The sequence below is a fragment of the Podarcis gaigeae genome (genome assembly GCF_964106915.1).
Source record: "Podarcis gaigeae genome assembly, chromosome: 8".
In the NCBI taxonomy this organism is placed as follows: Eukaryota; Metazoa; Chordata; class Lepidosauria; order Squamata; family Lacertidae; genus Podarcis; species Podarcis gaigeae.
Genome location: NC_139684.1, coordinates 70,827,353 through 70,850,496, shown reverse-complemented (window position 1 = coordinate 70,850,496; position 23,144 = coordinate 70,827,353). Strand labels below are relative to the sequence as shown.

Below are 23,144 nucleotides of genomic sequence, written 5' to 3'. Positions count from 1 at the left end.
TTAATTAGGGACGGGGAATTAGGAAAAAGCATGTGATTCTAGGAAGAACTGATTTGACCTCCAGCTCTGCCTTTCTCCTCCTGTATTTTACAGGTTTTACTCAGTTTTGTCTCTTTTTAAGAAGGTACACCTGTCTCTGAACTGCAGCATCATATTCTTCTGTATTCATTTTTGGTGGGCTTGTCTGCACCTACATACTTTTCAGTTGTTTCATCAACCCTGTTCACAACAGTATCTCCTTCAATATAAACCATATTGATCAGAGATCTGATGGTATGATGGAGCCATTTCACGAAGTGGGGTCTGCTTTTGGAGCCAGAAAGTATTAACATGGATGCAAGATTGTGACTGAGAATTTTGCTTCCCCAGTGTTGTGGCCCAACAAGTTAGGATTCAGATGTTGGCCAGACAACCACCCTATATATAAAGGATCATGCACATTCTTCCGATGTCATGTCACGTAGAAGTCATTGAGCCTAGTTAGGTCAGCATAAAAGGCTGTGACTGTTACATGCCATGGAGACCATTTCTCTGTGAGTGCTTCATATAAAGTGTTTGGACAGCACTTCCAACAGACTGGCAGACATCAACACCTAGAACTGAATGAGTTGAATCTCTGCCTGACGGTTCATGAGCTGAGGAACGGCAAAGCTGCTTTGAGATACAAAGATACAATACCTGAGGTGCTCACTGCCCTGAATAGCCAGTTGCTGGATAATATTCAGTATGCTTTATTGCCTTTATCCTGTGTAGAATGATCACTTAGTGCCCAGTATTCCTGGTCATAAACCCAGTCAACATCTCTGGGTTTTGTTCAACCATCGGACAGCTATTCTTTCTCCTGTTGGTCAAAGAACAGTTGATACTGGAACCTATTTGGTATTTTACACCAAATAATTTAAGCCTTGATACCTGTGAGTTGAATAGTACAGCTGTATGGAGGTGTGTAAGGATGTCTAGTGCAGACATGAGAGATCAGTGTGGGGCAGAAGGAAAAAAATCCCTGTCTGTGGGGACTGGTGATTTAGATTGTGGCTATGGTTGCTGAAGAGTACAAGGTTTCTAGGATTTTTCAGGATTATTATGTTAAACATCATCTGCACTGTAGGCTTCCCAGGCACATCAGAATAAATGCTATAGTCAGTGTTATGAACAGTGCTTTTTTCTGGAGGGGACGCAGGGGGGTGCATACCCCTAAACATTTGGTTAATCTAAGTTTGGCCTCATTGAGAGGCAGTATTTCAATATGAGTAGGAAAATGAGAGTACCCCTAAACATTTTTTTTAGAAAAAAAGCACTGGTTATGAAGACCAGGAAGTTTAACCCTGAGAATTATTGCCCTATGACGGGTAGTTCTTATGACTCCTGTACAGTGCCCCTTTCTAAATGAAGAGTTGCTTGCTCAAGCTTCATAGCTACATATTACTACTAAGGGAAAGTAGCAGGGAATAGGAATGTATAAATTTCCATTTCTGTATTCCCACTGGCCAGCCTACTTTAGGATAAAAGTGGTTGATTTGGATTTCCCTTCTTCCTAAAAAAAAAAAAGTTAAAAAGAATCATATTAGTTAACTAGTTTTGCTTTCTCGGGATTAGATCTGGGCAGTAGTCTTACCAGTGTGGCTTGGTTCCCATGAGGAAGTCTCAGTCTTATGTAGTCTTCTCTCCCTTTGCATGCTCTGATTCCCTCCATTTCACAACACAGTTTGATCACTATTTGCAATTCTAGCTTGGGAGAGCAAGCACAAATCATAGTTTACCAGTTTATGTGTAACAGCAAAGTATGGCCAAAAGATGATGTTCAGGAGGTGCAAATTTGGAGTGAGTATGCGAGGTAGAAGCTTGCTTGTATCTGAACCAGTCTTGTGTGAGCTAAGCTGAATACTGGCCAGACATGACCAAATGGGGGCTTGAGACAGAAGCAACAGTGGAAAGTAATCAAAATGCAAGGTCAATTTGCATAGAAAAGTAAAAAAGCTTGCAGAACAGAATACAATTGACTTGTGTTATTCAAACTGACAGTTTCACTAGAAGTCTATGCTAGAACAAACCTACTGTTTTAAATATTCAGACAATAAAAAATTATTATTACCTGTTTTCTTTATTTTGTCTATTTTATTCTGATTTGCTTTAAATAGTTGACTTTTTTCAATGCTGGGCAATTAAATTCTTCAGGTCGGTGGGCTGGGATGCTCTGCTTGTAGTCCCACCAGGATTTGGAGACACATAGAAGGGCCTCCTCTGTGGCAGGAGAATCTCTGGTTCTGGAATGATTCCTCCTTAGAAGTGGGCTTGTCTTCAACATTACTGGATTTCAGATGCCATTGGAAAACATTTAATGATTTGCTACTAAAAAACACAAAACAAATATTTTAGATATTGTGATTTAGACTGTATTTTTTTGCAAATCATAACATAGCTGCCTTGAATATGATTTAACTAGAGAAAGTGGGCAAACAAATAAATGATGTTAACAATATACAATATTCACAATTGTATATCTCCAATAATTCTGTACATTACAGTCATACATGTAATTTTTATATCAGTTAAGTATTCATTTTAAATTAACCATTCAAATTTAATTTTTACAACAATAAATAACTCCTTCCTAAGCCTATTAATCCAGATCAAGTAAACTTCCTAAAAAATTACATTCTTTAAAAAAATTATCAAAATAGTTCATTTTGCAAGCTCCTTTTCTGTTTTCTCTTTGTTCCAATAAGTTAGCTTTGCCATTAATCATTTTTCGAACAGTTTTTTTACCAGTTGTTGAGTTTCTTCCTTTTCCAGGTCTGTGCAGTTAAGATTTTAGTTGCCATTAATAGATAGTGAATTAACTCTTTCTACTTTCAATCCAATATCCTTTAAAGATCAATTTAAAATGCTTTCATGTTTGCAATTAATTTTTTTTAAATTTATATATCTGTGGTTAAATCACAGAGCCTAGGACTTGCCACTCAGAAGGTCGCGGTTCAAATCCCCATGACGAGGTGAGCTCCCGTTGCTCAGTCCCTCTTCTGCCAACCTAGCAGTCCGAAAGCACGTCAAAGTGCAAGTAGATAAATAGGTACCGCTCTGGCGGGAAGGTAAACGGCGTTTCCATGTGCTGCTTTGGTTTGCCATGCTGGCCACGTGACCCGGAAGCTGTACGCTGACTCCGTTGGCCAATAAAGCGAGATGAGCGCCACAACCCCAGAGTCGGCCACGACTGGACCTAATGGTCAGGGGCCTTTACCTTTACTGTATGGTGCTCTTATGTTTGAAATACATTGTCCAGAATCCTTCCCTGGGTGATTTATAAATTAATAAATGTATTTATGGCCCTCATTCCCAAGCCACACTCTATTCCAAAAAATGTATAAACTGTGTACCAGACCTGAGGTTCTTATGAACATTGTTGTTTGGGCTGAGTAATAAAATGTGTAGCAACTCTTAAAAGTTTTGGTGTGAAGAAATCCTCAAAATAGTACCTCCTGATATTGGATTCATATGCTCTGGCTGCCATCTTCTTGCATAACACTTCCACTTTTGCATGTGGTGGATGTGGATTTTCATGGTGATGGGAGCAGTGTGAGCTAAAAGGAGCCAAAAGGATGATGGTTTGAAGATGCTGGAATCAAAAGTTTGGTTATAGAAGTATCAGTGCAATGGACAATGGCTTGCTCTGATTTGAAAAGACACAAGAGTTTCAGTCAAAGATTGAATATTGCCTCATTTGGATTTTTAATGAGACTGATTGTTGGGGAAGGGGGAGATCCATTGTAAAATACTATATTTGCCTGTCAGAAAGCCTGATTGATACTTTAGTCCCACCCCCCAAAACAAACACACACCTCTCAGAGTGAATGTCTGAAACTATTATTGCAGTGGTGTTTGGCCAAGGTACTAGTTACTAGGAGAATGGGGTCTGGAAATTTATGCTAACATCACCGCCACCCTGCAAAAACCCTCGCAAAATGATTACATGTTCATAAAGATTCTGAAACTGCATTTTTTATATTACTATTTTTTTCTACAAAAATAGTGATAACATGCAGTCAGTTTAGACTCCTGTCCCACACTCCTCTTGTCTCTAAGGATTTAGCAGAAACAGCTTGTTCAGTGACCATTCAGGTTTTTAGAAACCAGCACCAATGAGTTAATTCCTTTGGGAAAGTTCAAAGAGGCAAACAGTGGCCTGGAGGTAACATTTTAGAAAAGAGGAGTTTGGAATTGGCACGTTTCAGCCCCTCTCCTTAGTGGTTTCTCTGGCCTGCGTTTGGAAATCTTTTGTCAGCTGTTCCTCTGATCAGTTTCCACTTGGCCATGGCATGTAACCAGCTGTTTGCTTTGATCCAGCCAAGAGAGCATTCCACGCCCGCTGACCTTCCATAGCCCCTGCAATGACAGCTGTGTAGCACTGCTTTCTGCTTAGTGGCTTTAAGACTCTCGGGAGCACAACCTGGGCGAGCAACAGCCAAAAAGTGGACTTCAGCGAACAGCTTTCCATGGTGTGGACTTGAGTAGATGGTGTGGTTAGATAGCTTTTCCCATGGTGATCCCCTCCAGCACTGAGACCCATCTCAATACCATGCTGCTGACATTGCAAACCCATTGGGCCCGACAGGAGCCTTCCTGCTTTCTGCCCTCAGCCTGCTACAACAGGAAAATGGTCACAGGTAGGGACCATGTGTGGCAAATGAGAAAATATTGATTATCTGATCGTATACTGTATGTCTTTGTTCTAAGCTATGAGGCCAAGAGCAGCAACTGAGGGAGACTTGGCAACTGCATAAGGGAGAACTAGAAGGAAGCTGGAGGACTATTATGCACTGAGGAAAGTCTCTGTAGATGGGAGAGGGAGGTTGTTGTCTCCTTTTGGTGTTTAATGGGCTTAGGTGAAATCTGAAAATACCCTGGGGAAGAAGGCCAAGAAATCTAGGGTTTGGGCTTGATTGGTTTTTTAAAAATATGTTGAATCGCTTTGCTTGGAACACAAGGTGTGGTTTTTCTTCAGTGCTTCAAGAATGAGACTCTGGGAAGGAGTAGGTCTTCAGGACCACATGAGCTATGTGACTGAGTTAGGATAAGTTTTTAATTGTGAATACATACGCAAACACATATAAGAAGCATGCTTATAGCTACCACCTTTGCATGGATGATGCCTGAGTTTCATATGCAGTTTTGGCACCCTTTGAATCATTGTATCTTGATGGTTGTAGAGCTCTGTAGGGAACTAGCTGTTATCTTTGTGGATTAGGGAATTGCATGTTTTACTAAAAGGGAAGTGGAAATGTACTTTAAATTAAGCTGTGACCCTTTCTTTTATAAATGAAAATGCCTTAAAAGAGAAGCAGAGCCACAGGCAAAGAGCAAAATTATATCTCTTGGCTTTGAAACTTAAATGAAAAATCTAAGACCAAATCTTCATATATGTCAACCTGAGTCTGCATGTAGAAAATAGAATGTGCCCTGGACTCTGTGTTGGAATTTTTACTTTCACATATAGGCTCTTACCAGTAGTTTTAGGAACTCCAGATTTAATGTTGATAATAAATTATGCAAGTGTCTGTGTGAGATTTCATATGATTTTCAAGGAGTGTTGGGGGGAGTGTTGGTCAAGTATTGGAGAAATGAAAGATGAGAAGGGATGGGGAATGGAGGACCAGTGGCTTTTGGCGGGTAAGAGAAGGGGGAACATGAGCCATGGGAGCTGAGCAAGGCAGAACACAATTCTAGAGGGTTCATTAGGCACTGCCTGGATACTTCTAAGCTTTGCTCCTCAGCTATAACAGCTGAAAAAACTGATCTTAAGCATTGGAAACTAAACTGCTCAGAATACCAAATTCTACACTATGCCTGACAAACTCAGGCATATTGGAATGGTGCATAGCCCTCTTTATTAATAAAGACATCAATCCTGGGGAAATGGGGGTTGTCAACCCTTTAGGCCCATGGGCACATTGGCATACTGGAGAAACTGTTGTGGGCACCACACATGCCCTGCAACCAAGCACCCCCTGCAACCTGTTCTATTGGCTACAATGGAAAGATTCTTTCAAGTCTGATATCAGTGGGCAGCGGGGGCGGACCCTGTGGACACTAGGAAAGGCAAGCACATGCGTGCCCACAAGCACCATATTAGGAACCCCTGATTTAAAGATAGATGTTGTAGCTCTTCATTGTGAGAAGAGGCTTAGGAGAAACCCTAGAGTCAGGCTGAACTGCAAAGGAACTTCCACAACTTGCTTCTGAGTGAAAACTTGCGATGTCACATGCTTATTAAACCCCACAAGTGGGTCTGTCTCTTTTTAGGCCCTTAGTTAAATAAATAAGGAATATGATGTCAGTAGCCTTGCACTTCTTTGCCAGAAATTGCACTCAACTAGTCTGTCCATAAAGGGCAGAAGCCCAGCTTTGAAACCCTTCCATTAATTAACTAGCTGTGTTAATAAGCATGCAGCTGCAGCCAGTTTGGTGTTAGAGGGGTGCTGTGTTGCCAGAAATTGGATCTAGTGGGACCTCAAGCAAGCACTCTTTCTGCCAAATCGGTACTGAGTTTTGTGCCTCCATGTAGCAGACCTAGGAATAGAAACCATTAGCTCTCTCTGCCTGTGTGCTGCTGTACTTCATTCCAGCCACTCTAACATGTCCTTTCCACAGCTAAGAATAGTACCTAGTAGTTCTGATGGTTGCCGAGGCACCAGCAATAGTAATAAAATTGCATTTTATGTACAAACTGAGCTCTGTCTAGGCCAGCAATACCTATATTTCTAAAAGGGCAAATTTCCCCCTGGTGGAGAGCAGCCAGAAGCACAAGTAAGAGGAAAGCTATGTAACTCGAAACACAAACTTTGTAAGTGTTAAAGATACATATTTTTGAATGGTTCCACAGTGTTGTAGGGGTCATGCTTCAGACTCAGGTTTTCTTGGCCGTCTCCTATCTTGCTAGTGTGCTATGATGCAGAGAACCAGTGTGGTCCGGTGGCTGAAGTGCTAGGTTGGATGTGGGAGTCCCTGTTCAAACCTCTGTCCAGCTATGGTTTCTACAGTGGACATATCACTATAGTCTGCCATCCTGCGTCACAGGATGCCTAGTAAAATGGAAATAGTGATAGTGATATGTCAGGTGGTTTTAAAAAGTGTTTAGACAAATTATCAATGCCTACTAGCCATGATGGAGATAGTATGACTTTACCAGTTGCTGGGGATCACAAGTAGGGCTGGGCGATATCTGGTTTTCAGTATCACAATACATCATCAACTAAACATCATAATTCCAGTTACAGATAGGTAGCCGTGTTGGTCTGCCATAGTCAAAACAAAAAAATTCCTTCCAGTAGCACCTTAAAGACCAACTAAGTTAGTTCTTGGTATGAGCTTTCGTGTGCATGCACACTTCTTGCATGCACACGAAAGCTCATACCAAGAACTAACTTAGTTGGTCTTTAAGGTGCTACTGGAAGGAATTTTTTTCCTTTAAACATCATAATATCTTGATATATCACAATATATATTCATGGCAGCGGAGGGCTTTGTAGGCAGCCCCATGGCTGTGGATGGCTTCTTCAAGCATCCCCACAGAGATGGAGGGCCTCGCCACGCCTTTCCTTGGTGGCAGAGGGTGCGCTGTGCTTCCATGGGGCGGCGAAGAGCTTTGCCGCACCTTCCCATGGCGGTTAGGGCTTTAAAATGTAAGGAAGTAGTAGATTTAATAAAAATATTAAATAAACTTCCATATAATATATTTAATATATTTTCAACTAATTTAAGAATAGTTCATGTGATTTTCTAGTCAAGTTGCATCTGCTTCCCCAGTCAGAGGTCTAAGTGGAATCTGTGCATGCACCGATCCCGGGGAGATTCATGCACAAGGTAGTTACAAACTGCTATCTGTATACTGTTAACTCTCAATTTGTCCACATTTAACTTGTACACATTCAGATGTAGAAAATTAAAAAGGGGGTGGAAAGAGGGCAATTGTCTGGGGGGAAAGGCTTTGGCAATCCCACCCACCATTGAACCCAATGTCTTTTGACTATACACTATTTTGGCTTTACATGCCATCCCTGAAACGTAACCTCTGCATAAGCTGAGCGTTGCCTGTATTGCTTTTAGTTGTTAGGTAAAATCAGTGAATAACAGCATATAATACTGTACAGGTACAACTTCATTGACGCCTTGCCAGTAGAAGTAGAATATAAATTTAAATAATAGCATTAGCAACATGACTAATTGCCCACTGCATGTGGTGACTACATGCTGCATTAATGTGTGAACCAGCCCCTATGTTTTGACTGCTGAGTAATGCAACATATGATTTGCTTGTGCTGCTTGAGGATGTTTACATAAAGAAATTGTAAGACCGCAGTGTAATTGTTTAGCAATAAATTATATTACCATGAGTCCCAGAAAATAGTTACAGATAGGTAGCCGTGTTGGTCTGCCATAGTCAAAACAAAAAAATTCCTTCCAGTAGCACCTTAAAGACCAACTAAGTTAGTTCTTGGTATGAGCTTTCGTGTGCATGCACACTTCTGAAGAAGTGTACATGCACACGAGAGCTCATACCAAGAACTAACTTAGTTGGTCTTTAAGGTGCTACTGGAAGGAATTTTTCCCCAGAAAATAGTTTAAGAGCATCTGATGTGGCAGCACTGCTTCAGCTACTTAAGATTTTCATTTGTATTATTAATAATCATCATCATAATAACAATAATTTTATTATTTATATGCCACCCATTTGACTGGGTTGTCCCAGCCACTTTGTGCGGCTCCCAATAAAATATTAAAAACACAACGCACAAGTGAAACATATGGTGAAAGGTTGAGTATTTGTGGAGGGAGGGCCTGTATATGGTACTGGTCCTTAACATGTGTAATGGGTCTTTGTGGAAGGATAGGCTGTGCTTTGGTGAGCTGAAGACAATAGTGTCCCTAAATACAGGGCTTGGCTTTTCCCTCATTGAGGTGAATACATCCATGTGTCACATGCTTTGCATGAATATGGTTCTGAGTTCAAATCCTGCTTGCGGGCTGGGAAAAATGTGGCCTGTCAGTCACCAATTGTTGGTGACCAGAGGTAGTGGGCCCATTTAGAATTTTGAGAAAACTATATGGGCGCCAGTCACAAAATTGCTGCTATAAGGGCATTGCATAACACAAAATTAGAGAGAATCCAGACATTGTTGCTTCTCTCCCACCTACTGAACAACCTCATGCTACCTGCAGGAAGTCAGCAGTGTTCCGCTGGCCCTGGTTGTTGACATACAATCTTGACATCTTGCACATACAAACTGATGCTGTTGCTATCTAATAAGAACAGAGAGCATTCCCCAGTACCAAAAAAATACATACAAGGTAGCCACACTACACTAATTCTCTAACACACATACAGATCTTATGCACATCCATCCTCCCCTCTCTCTCTCTCTCTCTCTCTCTCTCTCTCTTAAACACATATTTCAACTACAGTGGTACCTCAGGTTAAGTACTTAATTCGTTCCGGAGGTCCGTTCTTAACCTGAAACTGTTCTTAACCTGAAGCACCACTTTAGCTAATGGGGCCTCCTGCTGCCGTTGCGCCGCCGGAGCATAATTTCTGTTCTCATCCTGAAGCAAATAGTACCTGAGGTACTATTTCTGGGTTAGCAGAGTCTGAAGCGTATGTAACCCGAGGTACCACTGTATTCACAACCACACACACATCTCTCCCTTTCTTTGCCCAAGTGCATCTCTCCATCTGTTTCACAGACCACATAAACACAGAGACTATACATTTACACACACCTCACCCACTTCTTTCTCCCATAATCACAGTGCATACAGCTGTCTCTCTCACACACATACTCCCCTCACATATGCCTCTGTCTCTGTCTCCTCAGTGCAGGATCGTCAAGCCCAAGACACTCGGTGGTTTAGACCAGTGTTTCCCAACCTTGTGCCTCCAGATGTTTTTGGCCTACAACTCCCATCATCCCTGACCACTGGTCTTGCTAGCTAGGGATGATGGGAGTTGTAGGCCAAAAACCTCTGGAGGCACAAGGTTGGGAAACACTGGTTTAGACCACGCGCCACACACATCTCCACCTCTCTCACAGACCACCATTCGTTCATACCTTCTCTCTCCCTCCCTCTCACACACATACAGTGGTACCTCGGGTTACAGACGCTTCAGGTTACAGACCCAGAAATAGTACCTTGTGTTAAGAACTTTGCTTCAGGATGAGAACAGAAATCGTGCTCCAGTGGCAGCAGGAGGCCCATTAGCTAAAGTGGTGCTTCAGGTTAAGAACAGTTTCAGGTTAAGAACAGACCTCCGGAATGAATTAAGTACTTAACCCGAAGTACCACTGTACATTTTCCCCTCTTTCTCTGCCCAAGTGAACCTCTATCAGTCAAGCATTCATAGATAACCTCTTCATGTGGTGAAGCAAGTGCCTGCCGCCAGCTCTACATCATTGGCAGGCAACAAACCAAACAGGATTGGACACTCAGGGAACAGGAAAATGATTCCTGCCACCACCAAAAAACCACAAATATAATGCAAGAGGACTTGCCCTTCCAGCTCCAGCAACTGCTCTACACTGTTCTGCCATCCGCTCTTCCCGCAAAATCCAAAAAATATTGAGGGTCTGCAACCTTGGGCCTGGGGACTCCAGAAAAAGCCTTCATGGGTGCTGGGTTGACAGTACCCCAGAGTAGACAGTACTGAACTGGAAGATTCAATGATCTGGGATAGCTCAGTTGGTAGAGTATGAGACTTAATCTCAGGGTTGTGGGTTTGAGCCCCACGTTGGGCAAAATATTCCTGCATTTCAGGTGGTTGGACTAAATGATTCCCATGGTCCCTTCCAACTCTATGATTAGATTCTGTTCTGTTCTGTTCTATGAGTCTAGGTTTGTTCAGGGGGAATTCAAGAGCTGCATTGAGATGAGGCCTAAATTGTTCCCTGCTCCAGGCACTGGGTTCTGCCTTTCTCAAATGTGCTCCAATTTTTTCCCCTTGCTCCATGGAATTCCATGGAAGCCACTGAGAATAAAGTTCTGACATCTTAGATTGTAAAATCTATAGTCGTGAAATGTGTGTCCGGAAGGGCAAGGTGTGTGCACGTGGAAGGAGGGTCTGTGTTGCAGTGGCCCCTCAGGCCCTGTTAATGTGTGGCTCTGGGAATTGGCATTTTAGTTATGTAGGTGGTTTGTTCTTTGTCATAGAATTGGCTTGGAAGAAATAAGGAAATAGAAAAAGAAAAATACAATTGAATAAAAATTAAAAATACTGGAGAGGGGGGAGGTACATATCTGGGTTGTTGCATTCACAATCCCTCAGAGTAATTTAACTGTTTTTATTACATAAGTAAATAATATTAGAAGTGCTTTTTAAAAAGAATAGTAGTCTTGGCTATTTTATTGAATTCTTAGCAAGGGTATGTGTGTTCTGGGATAGCAGAGAACATGACTCTGGCTGCAAAATTCAACATTGTGAGAACGTCAGATTTTGTTTTGTTTTTAAAGCAAGAGTAGACCTTATAGGTTCTCACATCATATAATTTTTATTTTATTTGTTTGTTGTAAGCAAACAGTATACACCATCATGTTTATGTAGTAATATTAGAACTTTAGTTAGCAGATCGTTTTTCGTGGAGGTTCACTTTGATAAGAAAGTTGTCTGTGGTAGGCCATCCCTTAAAAGTGGTTTGCTGGGAAGCTTCTGTTCCTACTGTTGCTTTTCATCCAGATCCCTCTCTTGGCTTTGGGACTAAAAATTAGTAGGGGAAACATAACATACCTCAAAGGGCCAGATTTGGCCAAGGGGACCACATCAATTGATCCAAGTTGTAAAAAATACCGTATTTGCCTGAATATAAGCTGCAGCTTTAAAACTGGAGGGGGGAGGAAGAAAAAATACTTGAATATAACCCGCTCCATTCCTCACTGCTCCTGGCTGCATGGGGGGTGGGGGAGCCCATTGCGTTGTTGGTGGCCTTTCCCCTACCTCGCTGTCTCCCATCCCGGTCTTGGGAGAGAGGATGGGGGACTACGCGCGGGGCAGGCGCCACTTTGCCACGCTCCTGGCTGCATACCATAAGGTCACAAATGTAAGCTGCACTTTAACTTTTCATGGTTGGAATTTGGGGAAGAAGTGACGCTTATATCCAGGCTAATACAGTAATATAAATTTTAATGTAAAGAATGTATTCTAATAGATATATAGGTGTGTATATCAGGGCAGAAGTGTCTGCAAAATGGAAATGTATGTCCTGGGCACCAGTAGCATAAAAGACGGTTTTGTATCTTTTGATTATTTGTTTGTTTGTTTAGAGTATTTATAAACCATCCTTCACCAGATGGTCCCACGGTAGAAAATACCATATATATTAAAATGATAATTAACAGTATTTCAAAACTAAAACATAATAAAACAGACATTTAAAAAAAATACATGGCAACAGTAACTGAATTAAACTGAATTATTCCAAAAGGGGGTATAAATCTGTTTAGTAACCTGCAGTAAGAAAAGTTGACATGTTCATAGCATCACCAATGGAGAATTGCTGTTTTGGGGGGAGGAGAAGCAAACTATAGATAGAAATCATGTTAGAAACAGCACAGATATTGACTCCCAGTGGGCGCTGAGGGAATCCCTCTCTTCAACTACATTCAAAAGAGAGATCTGTAACTTTGAGGTGTGGCTGCATAATAAGATACAGTATACTGACCACATTTTGCCCAGCTTTCCTTCAGTTCTGACAATCCCTATGGTTTTGCTAGAGCCTCTGACCGTGTCTGACATGCAAACACCTCTGCCTGTTTTTCTGTAGTTACCTCTCCTCTGCACAGTTCAAGCTGTAGCCTCTCCTCTTGGCTCTTTCCCTTCCCAAAATGCCATTAATGGTAAAGGTGCACATGCACTCAGGTAAGCATCCTTGATTACAAAACATGGAACACAATACCTAGACCTTAAAACATTCAGGAATGCATTTCATGATTCTGCCCTTCCTCCCATAGACTCAGGGTTATGTACATGGTCCTGCTTCTCCCATTTTATTTTGTTAACAATAACAAAATAAAGCTGAGATAAGACAACTAAAAGAGCTGGAGCTCACCCAGTGAGCTTCATGGCTGGAGAGTGTTTTGAACCCAGGTCCAAGTACAACACCCTAGCCACACTATGCCATACTAAGGGAACAGTTGAATCTAGGAGTCATTCATATGTGCCTTCTCCCTTCCTATTTGCATAGTCTTGATCCCAGTGCTAACAGTTGATGGCTTCCTTATGCTCTTCTCTCAGCTTTCATTCACTTAAAGCTGCTATGCAGTCAGTCTGGGAAAGATAACAAGAGGCCTGCCATCCCCACCCCACCCCCAAGCTCTGGTAGCTTGAGGTTGCAGAATTTAGTGGATCCTTGCTTAGTATAATGAAGGTATAATGTAATTAAAACAAATAAAGAAGGCTGGGAAATGCTTATATTAAGTGTCAGCCCTTATGCCTGAATTCTTGTGGTTTTCGGTGTTGCAAATATAAATTTGCTTAATAATACCATGAAATGCAAACACCTTTTAGACTGTCGTTTCTAATACATTTGTGTCACTGTTTCAGTTCACTGGGTGAAGCTCTCTATCCTGGGTTGTTTCAGGAAATTGGATCTACTGCCCCCCTCCCATTAAAAAGCTAAGAATAGAACCTAGGTTCTTGGCCATATCCTCACCCCTACTGTAATCAAGATACCTGACTCTCTTCTTAAATTGGAATGCGTTTTGTGGTGAAAGCAGGGAGCTATTTCTGGGAAGTGCAGGCATGTGTGGTGATTAAAAAAAAAATCCTCACCAAACTATTTTTGTGCCCTCTAGGTGGCAGCAGCACTCCACAATGCCAGCTGCCGCCCTGCAGCCAGGTTGCCTCTCTGGGCCGCTCTCTTCCTACTGAGACAATCATGTCGAGCCAGCACAGCCATGCTCCCTTCTCCAGCATCCAGCCCATGGCTGAGCATCAGCAGGTAATTTCCTGGAAATTCAGTCTTTTCGGGGGCTTCCCCCTGATACAGCTGTCTCCTCTTCAGACTGTATGCTTGTAAATACACACAGCACCTCAGCCTGGCTCAGCTCCTTTCCCACTCTTCAACCTGTGGTCATTCCAAGTAAAATCTACATGAGGCTGATACAGGTGTGAATCTCTGTGTTTATTTAGCTCACGTTATAGAAACAATGGCTATTAGATTTGAGGCTCTAAGTTCAGTCTCTAGTCAAGGCATGCAGAGGGTAGTCATTGTGGGATGAAGCAAACCCCTGATGCAATTGCCACTGGAATCAGCCATGATGTGTGGTGAGAGCCACTTAACCTGGGCCCAAGCAGTCATCCTCACCTGGGCTGATAGCAACCTGTTTCCTACACCGTGGGGGAAATTAGATGTGGGCTGCAGACTGAATCTACTAAGTTTAAAAGGTTAGTAATCTCAGCATGACCCCTTCACTCACTCACTCTCTCTGTCTCCTGCAAACCTTCCACCTCCAAGTACATAAAAGAAAACAGGGTTTTTAGTGGAATAGAATGAAACCCTTGTCAATCGCTGCTTCCTGCTGGCGGCTGGAACATATGCGATTAGCCCCATCATGGAACTATTTCAAGCCCATGACCTTTAGGGACTTATCCCCCCCCCTTTTTTTTCTCTCCCACAGATCATGCCAGACCTGGCCATCCTGCAGAGAAGAATCCCGCTCACTTTTCGGGACTCTGCCACAGCCCCACTGCGCAAGCTATCTGTCGACCTTATCAAAACTTACAAACATATCAATGAGGTAAGAGGACCTTCTCTGTGGTGACAGCTTTGACCAGTTCCTTAAAGCATTGGGAATAGCGATGATTTAAACTTCTTTGCACTTCTTCTTCCTTCTGTGCTGCATGTTGATGGCACCATTCCTTAGCTCTTCTGCCCTGCCAGAGAGTTTAGTTTGCTTCCCCGGGCTGCTATGGGGAGATGTAATTCCTCATCTTAAAAGAAAGGTTCCTTGTATTCTGTGCACTGACCCTGCGTTTTGCTGCCAGGTCTATTATGCTAAGAAGAAACGCCGAGCCCTGCAGGTGGCACCCGAGGACACAAGCACCAAAAAGGAACGGAAAGTGCACAACGAGGGCTACGATGACGACAACTATGATTACATTGTTCGCAACGGGGAGCGCTGGCTGGAACGCTATGAAATAGACTCGCTCATTGGCAAGGGATCCTTCGGACAGGTCAGAGGACAACCAGGAGAGAGACTTCTTCTGTATCCGCATCAGTAACTACATAGCAAGTTGCAGCCTGTGCTCTGGTGATCATTGGTCAGAACACTGCTCTAGGTTCTCCTTCCCCAGCAAATGTGCCTTTGGCAATATCAAATGGAGCAGGCCCCACAGTCACAGGAACATACAGCCTGTAATCTTGCCAAAGGGAAAAGGTTGTAGTTCATTGGTAGAGCAGAAGCTTGGTTTGCAGAAGGCCTCAGGTTCAGTCTCTAGCATATCCGGGCAGGGCTGGAAAAGATACCTTACTGAAACCTTGGAGAGCCTCTGCTAGTCAGTACAGACAAGAGATAACCAACGTGGTATCTTCCAGGTGTTACAGCTCCCATCATCCATGAACATTGGCAGCACTGGCTGGGACTACAATGAGAGTCCAACAACATCTGGACATCATCACTTTGGTTGTCCTTGATATAGAAAGTATAAGCCAGATGGCCCATTAGTGTTGTTGGTATAAGGCAGCTTGTTGGATTCTGACCTGATTTTAAGTAACTGGGGTTGACGTTTCATTGCCATCCTAAGCAAAGTTTTGCACATGTACATCACCCTGGCCTCTTTCTGAGGAAGAGCAATAAATAAATAAGATGACCACTATGTGTGTGGACGCTTGAATGTTCCCCCTGCCCAGCGGTACTTTTGATTTGGTGGTTCTCCCCAAAGTCATTACTTCTTGGCACCACTGTGATAACATTATACTGATGTGTCTTTTTCTCCCTGCTAGGTGGTGAAGGCCTATGACCAACAGGCTCAGGAGTGGGTGGCCATAAAGATAATCAAGAACAAGAAGGCATTTTTGAGCCAGGCTCAGATTGAATTGCGATTGCTGGAACTGATGAACCAGCATGACACAGAGATGAAATACTACATTGGTGAGAGTTTGCAGAGATATGTTTTTGGAATTAGTTGAGAAGTGTGAGTGGGTCAGCGAGAGCATTACTGGTGAGATGCACATTAAATGAAGTCTCCAGTGCTTCATTTAGATTGGTGGCAACTTGTGGAAGGCTCTGCATAAGTGAGTGACTGATTAAAGGAATGTCTGGATAGTGTTTGAGAGACTGATTAGGGCATGAGTTGAAGTCGGTGGGGGTTCAGGTCATTGGGAGAGATTGGTTCATCATTTTGCTTGCAGATGTGGTGCACTCAGTGATCTGTGGTCCAAGACTGTGGGAAATGTTCATGTGGGATGCCTGGAGGTCATAATTATATGTCAGTGAGGTTCACAAGTGCTGGCTGCAGGGTGTTGTCAAAGCATCAATGGGGAGCTGCAGTATTCTAGCAATTCCTCCACCACACTTTCTCTCTCCACCCCACCCGCAGTGCACTTGAAGCGGCATTTCATGTTCCGGAGCCATTTGTGCCTGGTGTTTGAGTTGCTGTCCTACAACCTCTACGACTTGCTCCGTAACACCAACTTCCGTGGCGTCTCTCTGAACCTCACACGCAAGTTTGCCCAGCAGCTGTGCACTGCATTACTCTTCCTGGCAACACCTGAGCTCAGCATCATCCACTGTGACCTTAAGCCTGAGAACATCCTGCTCTGCAACCCCAAGCGCAGTGCCATCAAGATTGTGGACTTTGGCAGCTCCTGCCAGCTGGGCCAGCGGGTGAGTGACCCCTTGCTGTGACCTCTCCAACTGCAGCCCCTCTCCCAGTGCCTGACCTGAGACCCTCCTAGTGGTCAACATCAGGAGTTTGTAATTGTCAGCTTGAACAGCTTCCCTCGTTTTCTTAGGACTTCTTCAGCTTGCTCTTGGCTAGATGAGGGCCTTAGAAGGCACTGGACCACCTTATTTGTCTTGGCCAACATTTGAAGCAAAGGGACTGAAAGAAGACAGACCCACCTGTTGTGACCTTCCAGTCCCCAGAGTGCAGCAGCTGATCCTATCTTTCTTTTCTTCCCTGCAGATCTACCAGTATATCCAGAGCCGATTTTACCGCTCACCTGAAGTGCTACTGGGCATGCCTTATGACCTGGCAATTGACATGTGGTCCTTAGGTTGCATCCTGGTGGAGATGCACACAGGAGAGCCCCTCTTCAGTGGTGCCAATGAGGTAGGTGGAAAGAGGACAAGCCAGGGGAGGGGAGGGGAGATTAGCCCCTGGCTATTATGCTCCAAAGGACTTGGTGTAGCAGCTAGCTTTTAGCAAGGGCAGCTGTTGAACTTGCTGGGCAGAACCACCTAATCGAGACAAAGAATGCAGCAGCAACTTGGCTTGGCTTGGGTGGCAGGAGGAGTTGAAGTGTGTGGAGCTGCATGAATAGGTCCTTGGTTCAAGAAGACAAATGAATGGATTTAGAAGGCCCTCAAAGAAACAAGGAGTGAGTTTGGAAAGCCAGGAAGAGCCATGTGGGGCTGGGAACTATCACCTTGTGTTCCTGATTCTGTGCCTTTCCCTTGCAGGCCGATCAGATGAGCCGGATTGTGGAGGTGTTGGGGCTGCCACCCCCTCACATGTTGGAGCAGGCTCCCAAAGCTCGGAAGTACTTTGAAAAGCTGCCTGAGGGGGGCTGGGTCCTCCGGCGGGGCAAAGATGGCAGGAAGGTAATGCTTAGCACAGCTGTCCTATCTTCAGCCCTTTCCTCCTCTGCATTCCCTTTAAAATGAGCCTGAGACAACAGTTGTTTTTAAGATTATCTGCACAGCACAAGATTTTGAATTGTCAGTTTTGCTATTCACATTTTGTGTTTTAGCAGGGGGTGGGACCTGTTGTGGTGTGCCACAAAATGTTTCCAATGACATTTGAACTGTATATTGTTCTGGGACTTCGGTTTTGTATCCATCATTTTCGGTTACTTCTATGGCAAGGAGGTAGAAAATAATTTGTATTGACTAATCAACCTAAAGGCACAGGCTCTGCCCTCAGACTTCCAGGCTAAGAGACTAGAAATCTCAAGGGAAGAGGGGGAATGATTTTGAGAATGCAGGTGGGAAGACATGAGTTTTTAATACGCCTTGGAACAAGCAGATGAGTTCTCTGTGAGTGCAGAAGCAGGCTCCCCCACAGTTGTTGCCCTTGTTTTCATGGGTGATTTGAAATAGATGGGGCAAGTATCTTGCAAGTGTGTTAAGATAACTATCCTTTAACATGAATGGTGTATGTGACAGAAACGCATGGCACTCCTGGGCAGGAATAAGAAGCCCTGTGGTCCTTGCTTTTTTCAGAGAGTTAAGTCAACTCCTTTCTCCAATCTTTAGTAAATATTGACAGTGATTTTTCTCTAATTAAACGCATCAATTTCACAATCAACAAGGAGTTCCTTAGGTTTAGGAATATAAAATAGCCTTGTCCTGTGTTGTGATAAAATGAATTCTTTTCTACTTTCCAAATACAAACTTGGCATGACTGATGATGTTTCTGCCTTTACTGAGTACAGTAGCACAACACCCCACCTGGCTGATAGGGACCGTTCTCTATCTTGCTGTAAGTAACGTCTGCCTAACTATACCGTTCCTTGGTGTCTTTCAGGACTACAAGGTTCCAGGGACACGGCGGCTGCACGAAGTGCTGGGAGTGGAGAGTGGAGGCCCAGGCGGGCGCCGTGCAGGGGAGCAGGGCCATTCGCCTTCGGACTACCTGAAGTTCAAGGATTTGGTGCTGCGCATGCTGGACTATGAACCCCGTAGCCGCATCACCCCCTTCTACGCCCTGCAGCACAACTTCTTCAAGAAAACAGCCGACGAGGGCACCAACACAAGCGCCAGCACCTCACCCAGCCTGGGCACGGAGCACAGCCACTCCACCAGCACCACCAGTTCTGTGTCTAGTTCTGGTACGTCCATATCTCCCTCCGCCTCCTTTCCGCTGCCAGCTCTATGCTCAGTCATCTCCATTGCGTGATCTGATACTCTTCCACCTCTCCCCATAGGAGGGTGTCGGTCTAGCTGTTCCTAGCATCTCCTGCTCTGTGCCCAAATGTTACCTTGGCCCCTGTTCTGCTCCTCTGACGCTGTGTACGTTTTTCCTCTCCTATCAGGCGGCTCCAGTGGTTCTTCCAACGACAACCGCGGTTACCGTTACAGCAATCGTTACTACGGCAGCATGGGCACCGTGCATGCAGACTGCGAGATGCAGAGTCCTCAAGTACGTTGCCTGTCAGGCTCTGGCCTCTTTCTTTCCCTGTGCCCTTTCTGTCGCCCCAGTCCTTAACATGCTCAACCCCTCCATATCCATCTTTAACTGACCATTTCCCTCTTTTTTATTGTTGTGGTTGCAGGCGCCCCCTCAGCAGCAGATGCGTCTCTGGGCCAGCGGCGACAACGAGAGTATTCCTCACATCTTACCTCACAAGCCCACGCCCAGCCAGGCCATGCCATGTTTCCCCCCGAGCGGGCACCCTCCGTACCAGCGCCCTCCACTCCCACTCTCTCCCCCGCTTCCCGAGGCCATGGAGGTTTCTCTGGGCCCTCGCCATCTGGACTGCAACCCCCCCGGGCTGGGCTCTTCCTCCTTGCACTTGGGCACCTCGGCCTTCCGGACTAGGACTGCTGGCGGCTCGCGCCCTGAGGGACTTGGCCTCAACTATCCTCTCCGCGGGCGTGGGCACCGAGACACTGACGAGACTGCACTGATGGGTGTCTGCGTGCCCCAGGGCACGGCTGCCAGCTCCTGATGATGGACTGGCCCGGCAGGCTAGGAGCCAGTGCCCAGCGAGAGCACTCCCTTGTTGCACCAGAGCCTGGACGGGCCAGGACTGACTGTAGGGCAGGGAACCAGTGCCCAGAGGGCACTTCTCCATAGGTGAGAGTCTGAGTGGGCCAGGACTTGCGGTGGGATGGGTCAGGTTGCCTGGCTGTGGCCAGTCTAGAGACCAGGTCCTGTTGCTACCTAGGACCTTGCTGCAACTGGTAAGCATTGTTGGGGGGGGGAGGGGAGGGGGGAGGGGGGAATAGGACAGGGGGAAGCATGTGGAGCCAGCATCCTACCGCCCTTGCAGCCTGGATGCCGCCTTCCCCCTTTCGGTCAGTGCTTTCTCTGACTTGTGTGGTCTTTCCTGGCCACAGCCCCTCTTGAATCATTCAGCGGCATGTGGCCTGCCAGCCATTCCCTTCCTTGGTGCAAGAGATTTCAACATTCTGTGCTTGGATGGACAGTCAGACTTCTGTGCACTGCGTGGACTGATGGGCTTGGTGGCCTATGTGGTCCCATGGGAATTGCTGCTAAAAAAATTTTCCCCTGCTTGGAAATAAAGGGTTGCCCCAACCAGCGAATGTTTATGCTGACTCGTGTGCAGCCATCTTGGACCTGCCTCTTGTTGTGTGTACATGATGGAAGGTGGGGTGGGGGGAGTGCTTAGATCTGTGTTCTGGTATACTAGTGCAAGGCACAATTAGGAAGGTGGCAAAGGAGGGAGAGGGGTGCTGAGCTGGGTTGTGAACTTGTACCTCTGCCTTACTTGAGCTCATGCACCTGCACAGGATTCGGTTGTCTGAGCTCAGGCTATTTCCTTAAGATTCTTTTCTTTTTTTTCGCGAGTAGGAAATTTGGAAGCTTAGCAGAGAAAGAGGGATGCAACCAATATTATTTTTCCTAATCACAGGGAGTTGGCCCGTAACACACCCACACCATAAAATGCTGCTGTAGTATAAATAGCAAGTGTGCTGTTAGATTGGCAAGAACTTGAAGCAACAAGGCCAGAGGTGACCCAAGGAGCCTGTTTCCTTATTCCAGTGGCTTCTTGTTGCTCACTAGGCACTTTGTTCTGCTGTGCTGCACAGCCAGGTAGATCAGGGCTTGTACCTGACCAGACTTGGAGGTGCTTGTGTTAGCACTGTCCTTTTCCAGTTTTGGCAGGCTGCTGTCCTTTTCACCTGGATGAGATTCAGCTGGGCCTTACACATGAAGGGGCCCCCTCATAAAAAGAGCATTTCAGTCACAGAGCATTTCACTGTAATTACCATACAGTCAACACAAGGGCAGGCGTAATCTTGCTGTTTTGGGCTTTTGAACAAGATGTTAGTTTTGTCCATTGTTCTCTGAAAGCAGGGCACATGGTTCCAGACTCAGCTGCTACTGGCAAAATGTGATGCTACAATGGAAGTGCAGAGTGTTGGATGTAGCCTGTGTCAGTTTTTTAGACCAGGAATTTGTTCCAGGGATATGTGCTATGTCCTCAGCAGTCCTAGTACACTCAGGCCCATGTCTACAGTATCATGGCATTAGATATTGGGATTCAGCATCCTAAAAATCTCACCCTTTTGTTATGTTTCTTGGTTGTAAAGATGGGTTTGAAAGGCGTGGGGGCAATTCCAAGTTCTGAAACCAGAAGATGACTTGGATAGGCCTTCCGATGGCCTGGTGTTCAAATTCTCTGATGCCCTCTGCCTTCTGCCCCAAGAAGCAGTTGTTTGGAACACAGCATGTTTGCATAATTTATGCAGATTATGCAGTGCAGGCTTTTTTGTTATTTAGAACAAAATGTGCACAGTTTTGCGCCCAGTGCTACCAACTGAAAGAAAGGAGGCCAGTTGAGAGGCTTGGGCCCAGCTAGGCTAGGCAGCGTGGGCTGTAGAAGAGCTAATGAAGAAAGATGGCTGCGCACATGAGCAAACTCCACTGCAGATGGGAAATCAAGTTAGACATTTGGTGGTGCTTATGGAAAGAAGAACTTGCTGCTTGGACACAAAGTAACCTCAACCAAGGCCATCCAATAGCTCGTAAGTACCACAAAGTTGAAGTTCTGCAGGTTTTGGGTGCTGGTCCTAGCCTTTATTCTGAGTAGAATAAATGAGTCTGTTACACCTGAACAAACAAGCTCTTGCAGACAGTTGTTCAACTTGGGAATGTATTCCATTAATTATCTGCTCCCACTTAAATCATAAATGCTTAAAAGTGATCATCAGAGGGTTCTGTATTCTTAGCTCCCTGCCAGACCAGCTGCCTCTTTACCCCCACCCTGCCCACACTACACACTGCCATTCATGCCTTTTAAGAGTGAATTCACAGTTAAAATGAAGGCAGATAGCTTTATCACCTGAAACTTGTCTCCTTTACAAAGTACATGCCCAAACTGGAAAGAATAACTGAGCCTACTACAAAAAGTAGTGGCTGTTGTTCTTTCTGCTGTCACACCTGGGTTCTGTACCTCCAAGGAGCCTTGCTCGGGAAAGGTTTCAAGCTAGGCTAGAGTTCTGGTAGTAGTGCACATCAAGGTCATGCTCTCATGTTGTTCAGTTCTCTACTGACTTGTCACATTTGGTTTCCTCAAAGGTAGGCAGAGGGAACCCATGGCCCTCCGTGTGATGTTGGGACTCCTAGCTCCACCAATGGTCAAGGGTGAAAGGCAGTATAAATTGCAACATCTGGAGGGTCACAGGTTCCCCATCCCTCCTGTCTACAGCAGTGGTAAGGAACCTTTTAGGGGCAGTAGGCTAATCTTTACTTTCCCGTGGGCTAACTCTTACGGGGACAGGACTACCGACCTGTCAACCACCTGGTGTCTTATTGACATCTGATGATTGTCATGCCCACCTGTCAAAGTTGGCCTGCTTTGTGCAGTTTCCAGTGGGAATCAGCTGGTACACCTAAGCAGTATTGAACTCCCTGTGCATCAGCTAACGCACAAGTGTATGTGTTTCGCTGTGTTTTCTGCTACCAATGTCTCTATTTAGCCTCACACCTGATGTCATGTATGGCGGCAGGTGAGCAAAACAGTCTTGTGGGCTGATTGAGAAGGCCTGATGGACCAGAGTTTCCCCACACCTGGGCTAGAGTATATTCTCTGTCATAAATTACCAGATTACCACCTGCTTTTATTCTTTTCTTTTTCTCTCCACTCTGGGCACAGTTCTTTCTGTTTTTAAAAATGCTTGATTTGAGACTAAAAGCCCCTGTTAAATCTTATAGCGAGCTAAGTCTTGTATGCAGGTTGTAATTGTGCACA

At 44.8% G+C, this 23,144-nt stretch overlaps 1 protein-coding gene and 1 long non-coding RNA gene across 5 annotated transcripts in view; one reads left to right on the top strand and one right to left on the bottom strand.

Moving 5' to 3' along the window:
- The window catches only part of DYRK1B (dual specificity tyrosine phosphorylation regulated kinase 1B), a 33,708-nt gene extending 13,232 nt beyond the window's left edge, over window positions 1-20,476 (top strand). For 3 of the 4 annotated variants that reach the window (XM_083750776.1, XM_083750775.1, XM_083750774.1), the window contains exons 2-11: window positions 13,834-13,979; window positions 14,659-14,778; window positions 15,026-15,214; window positions 15,984-16,131; window positions 16,580-16,866; window positions 17,168-17,314; window positions 17,665-17,805; window positions 18,731-19,034; window positions 19,239-19,345; window positions 19,479-20,476. In XM_083750776.1, the coding sequence (XP_083606902.1) occupies window positions 13,917-13,979; window positions 14,659-14,778; window positions 15,026-15,214; window positions 15,984-16,131; window positions 16,580-16,866; window positions 17,168-17,314; window positions 17,665-17,805; window positions 18,731-19,034; window positions 19,239-19,345; window positions 19,479-19,874 (1,902 nt within the window). In that variant the 5' untranslated portion in view covers window positions 13,834-13,916 and the 3' untranslated portion in view covers window positions 19,875-20,476. Of the gene's footprint in view, window positions 1-4,305; window positions 4,662-13,833; window positions 13,980-14,658; window positions 14,779-15,025; window positions 15,215-15,983; window positions 16,132-16,579; window positions 16,867-17,167; window positions 17,315-17,664; window positions 17,806-18,730; window positions 19,035-19,238; window positions 19,346-19,478 lie in introns of those variants that run through there. The other variant, XM_083750773.1, reaches the window with a different exon arrangement.
- LOC310849998 lies at window positions 1,572-4,486 on the bottom strand. Its single transcript, XR_014567183.1, has 3 exons — window positions 4,369-4,486; window positions 3,474-3,613; window positions 1,572-2,349 (listed from the first exon to the last, which is right to left on the bottom strand). It is a non-coding gene; the product is annotated as an uncharacterized lncRNA (long non-coding RNA).
- Window positions 20,477-23,144: the final 2,668 nt, after the last annotated feature.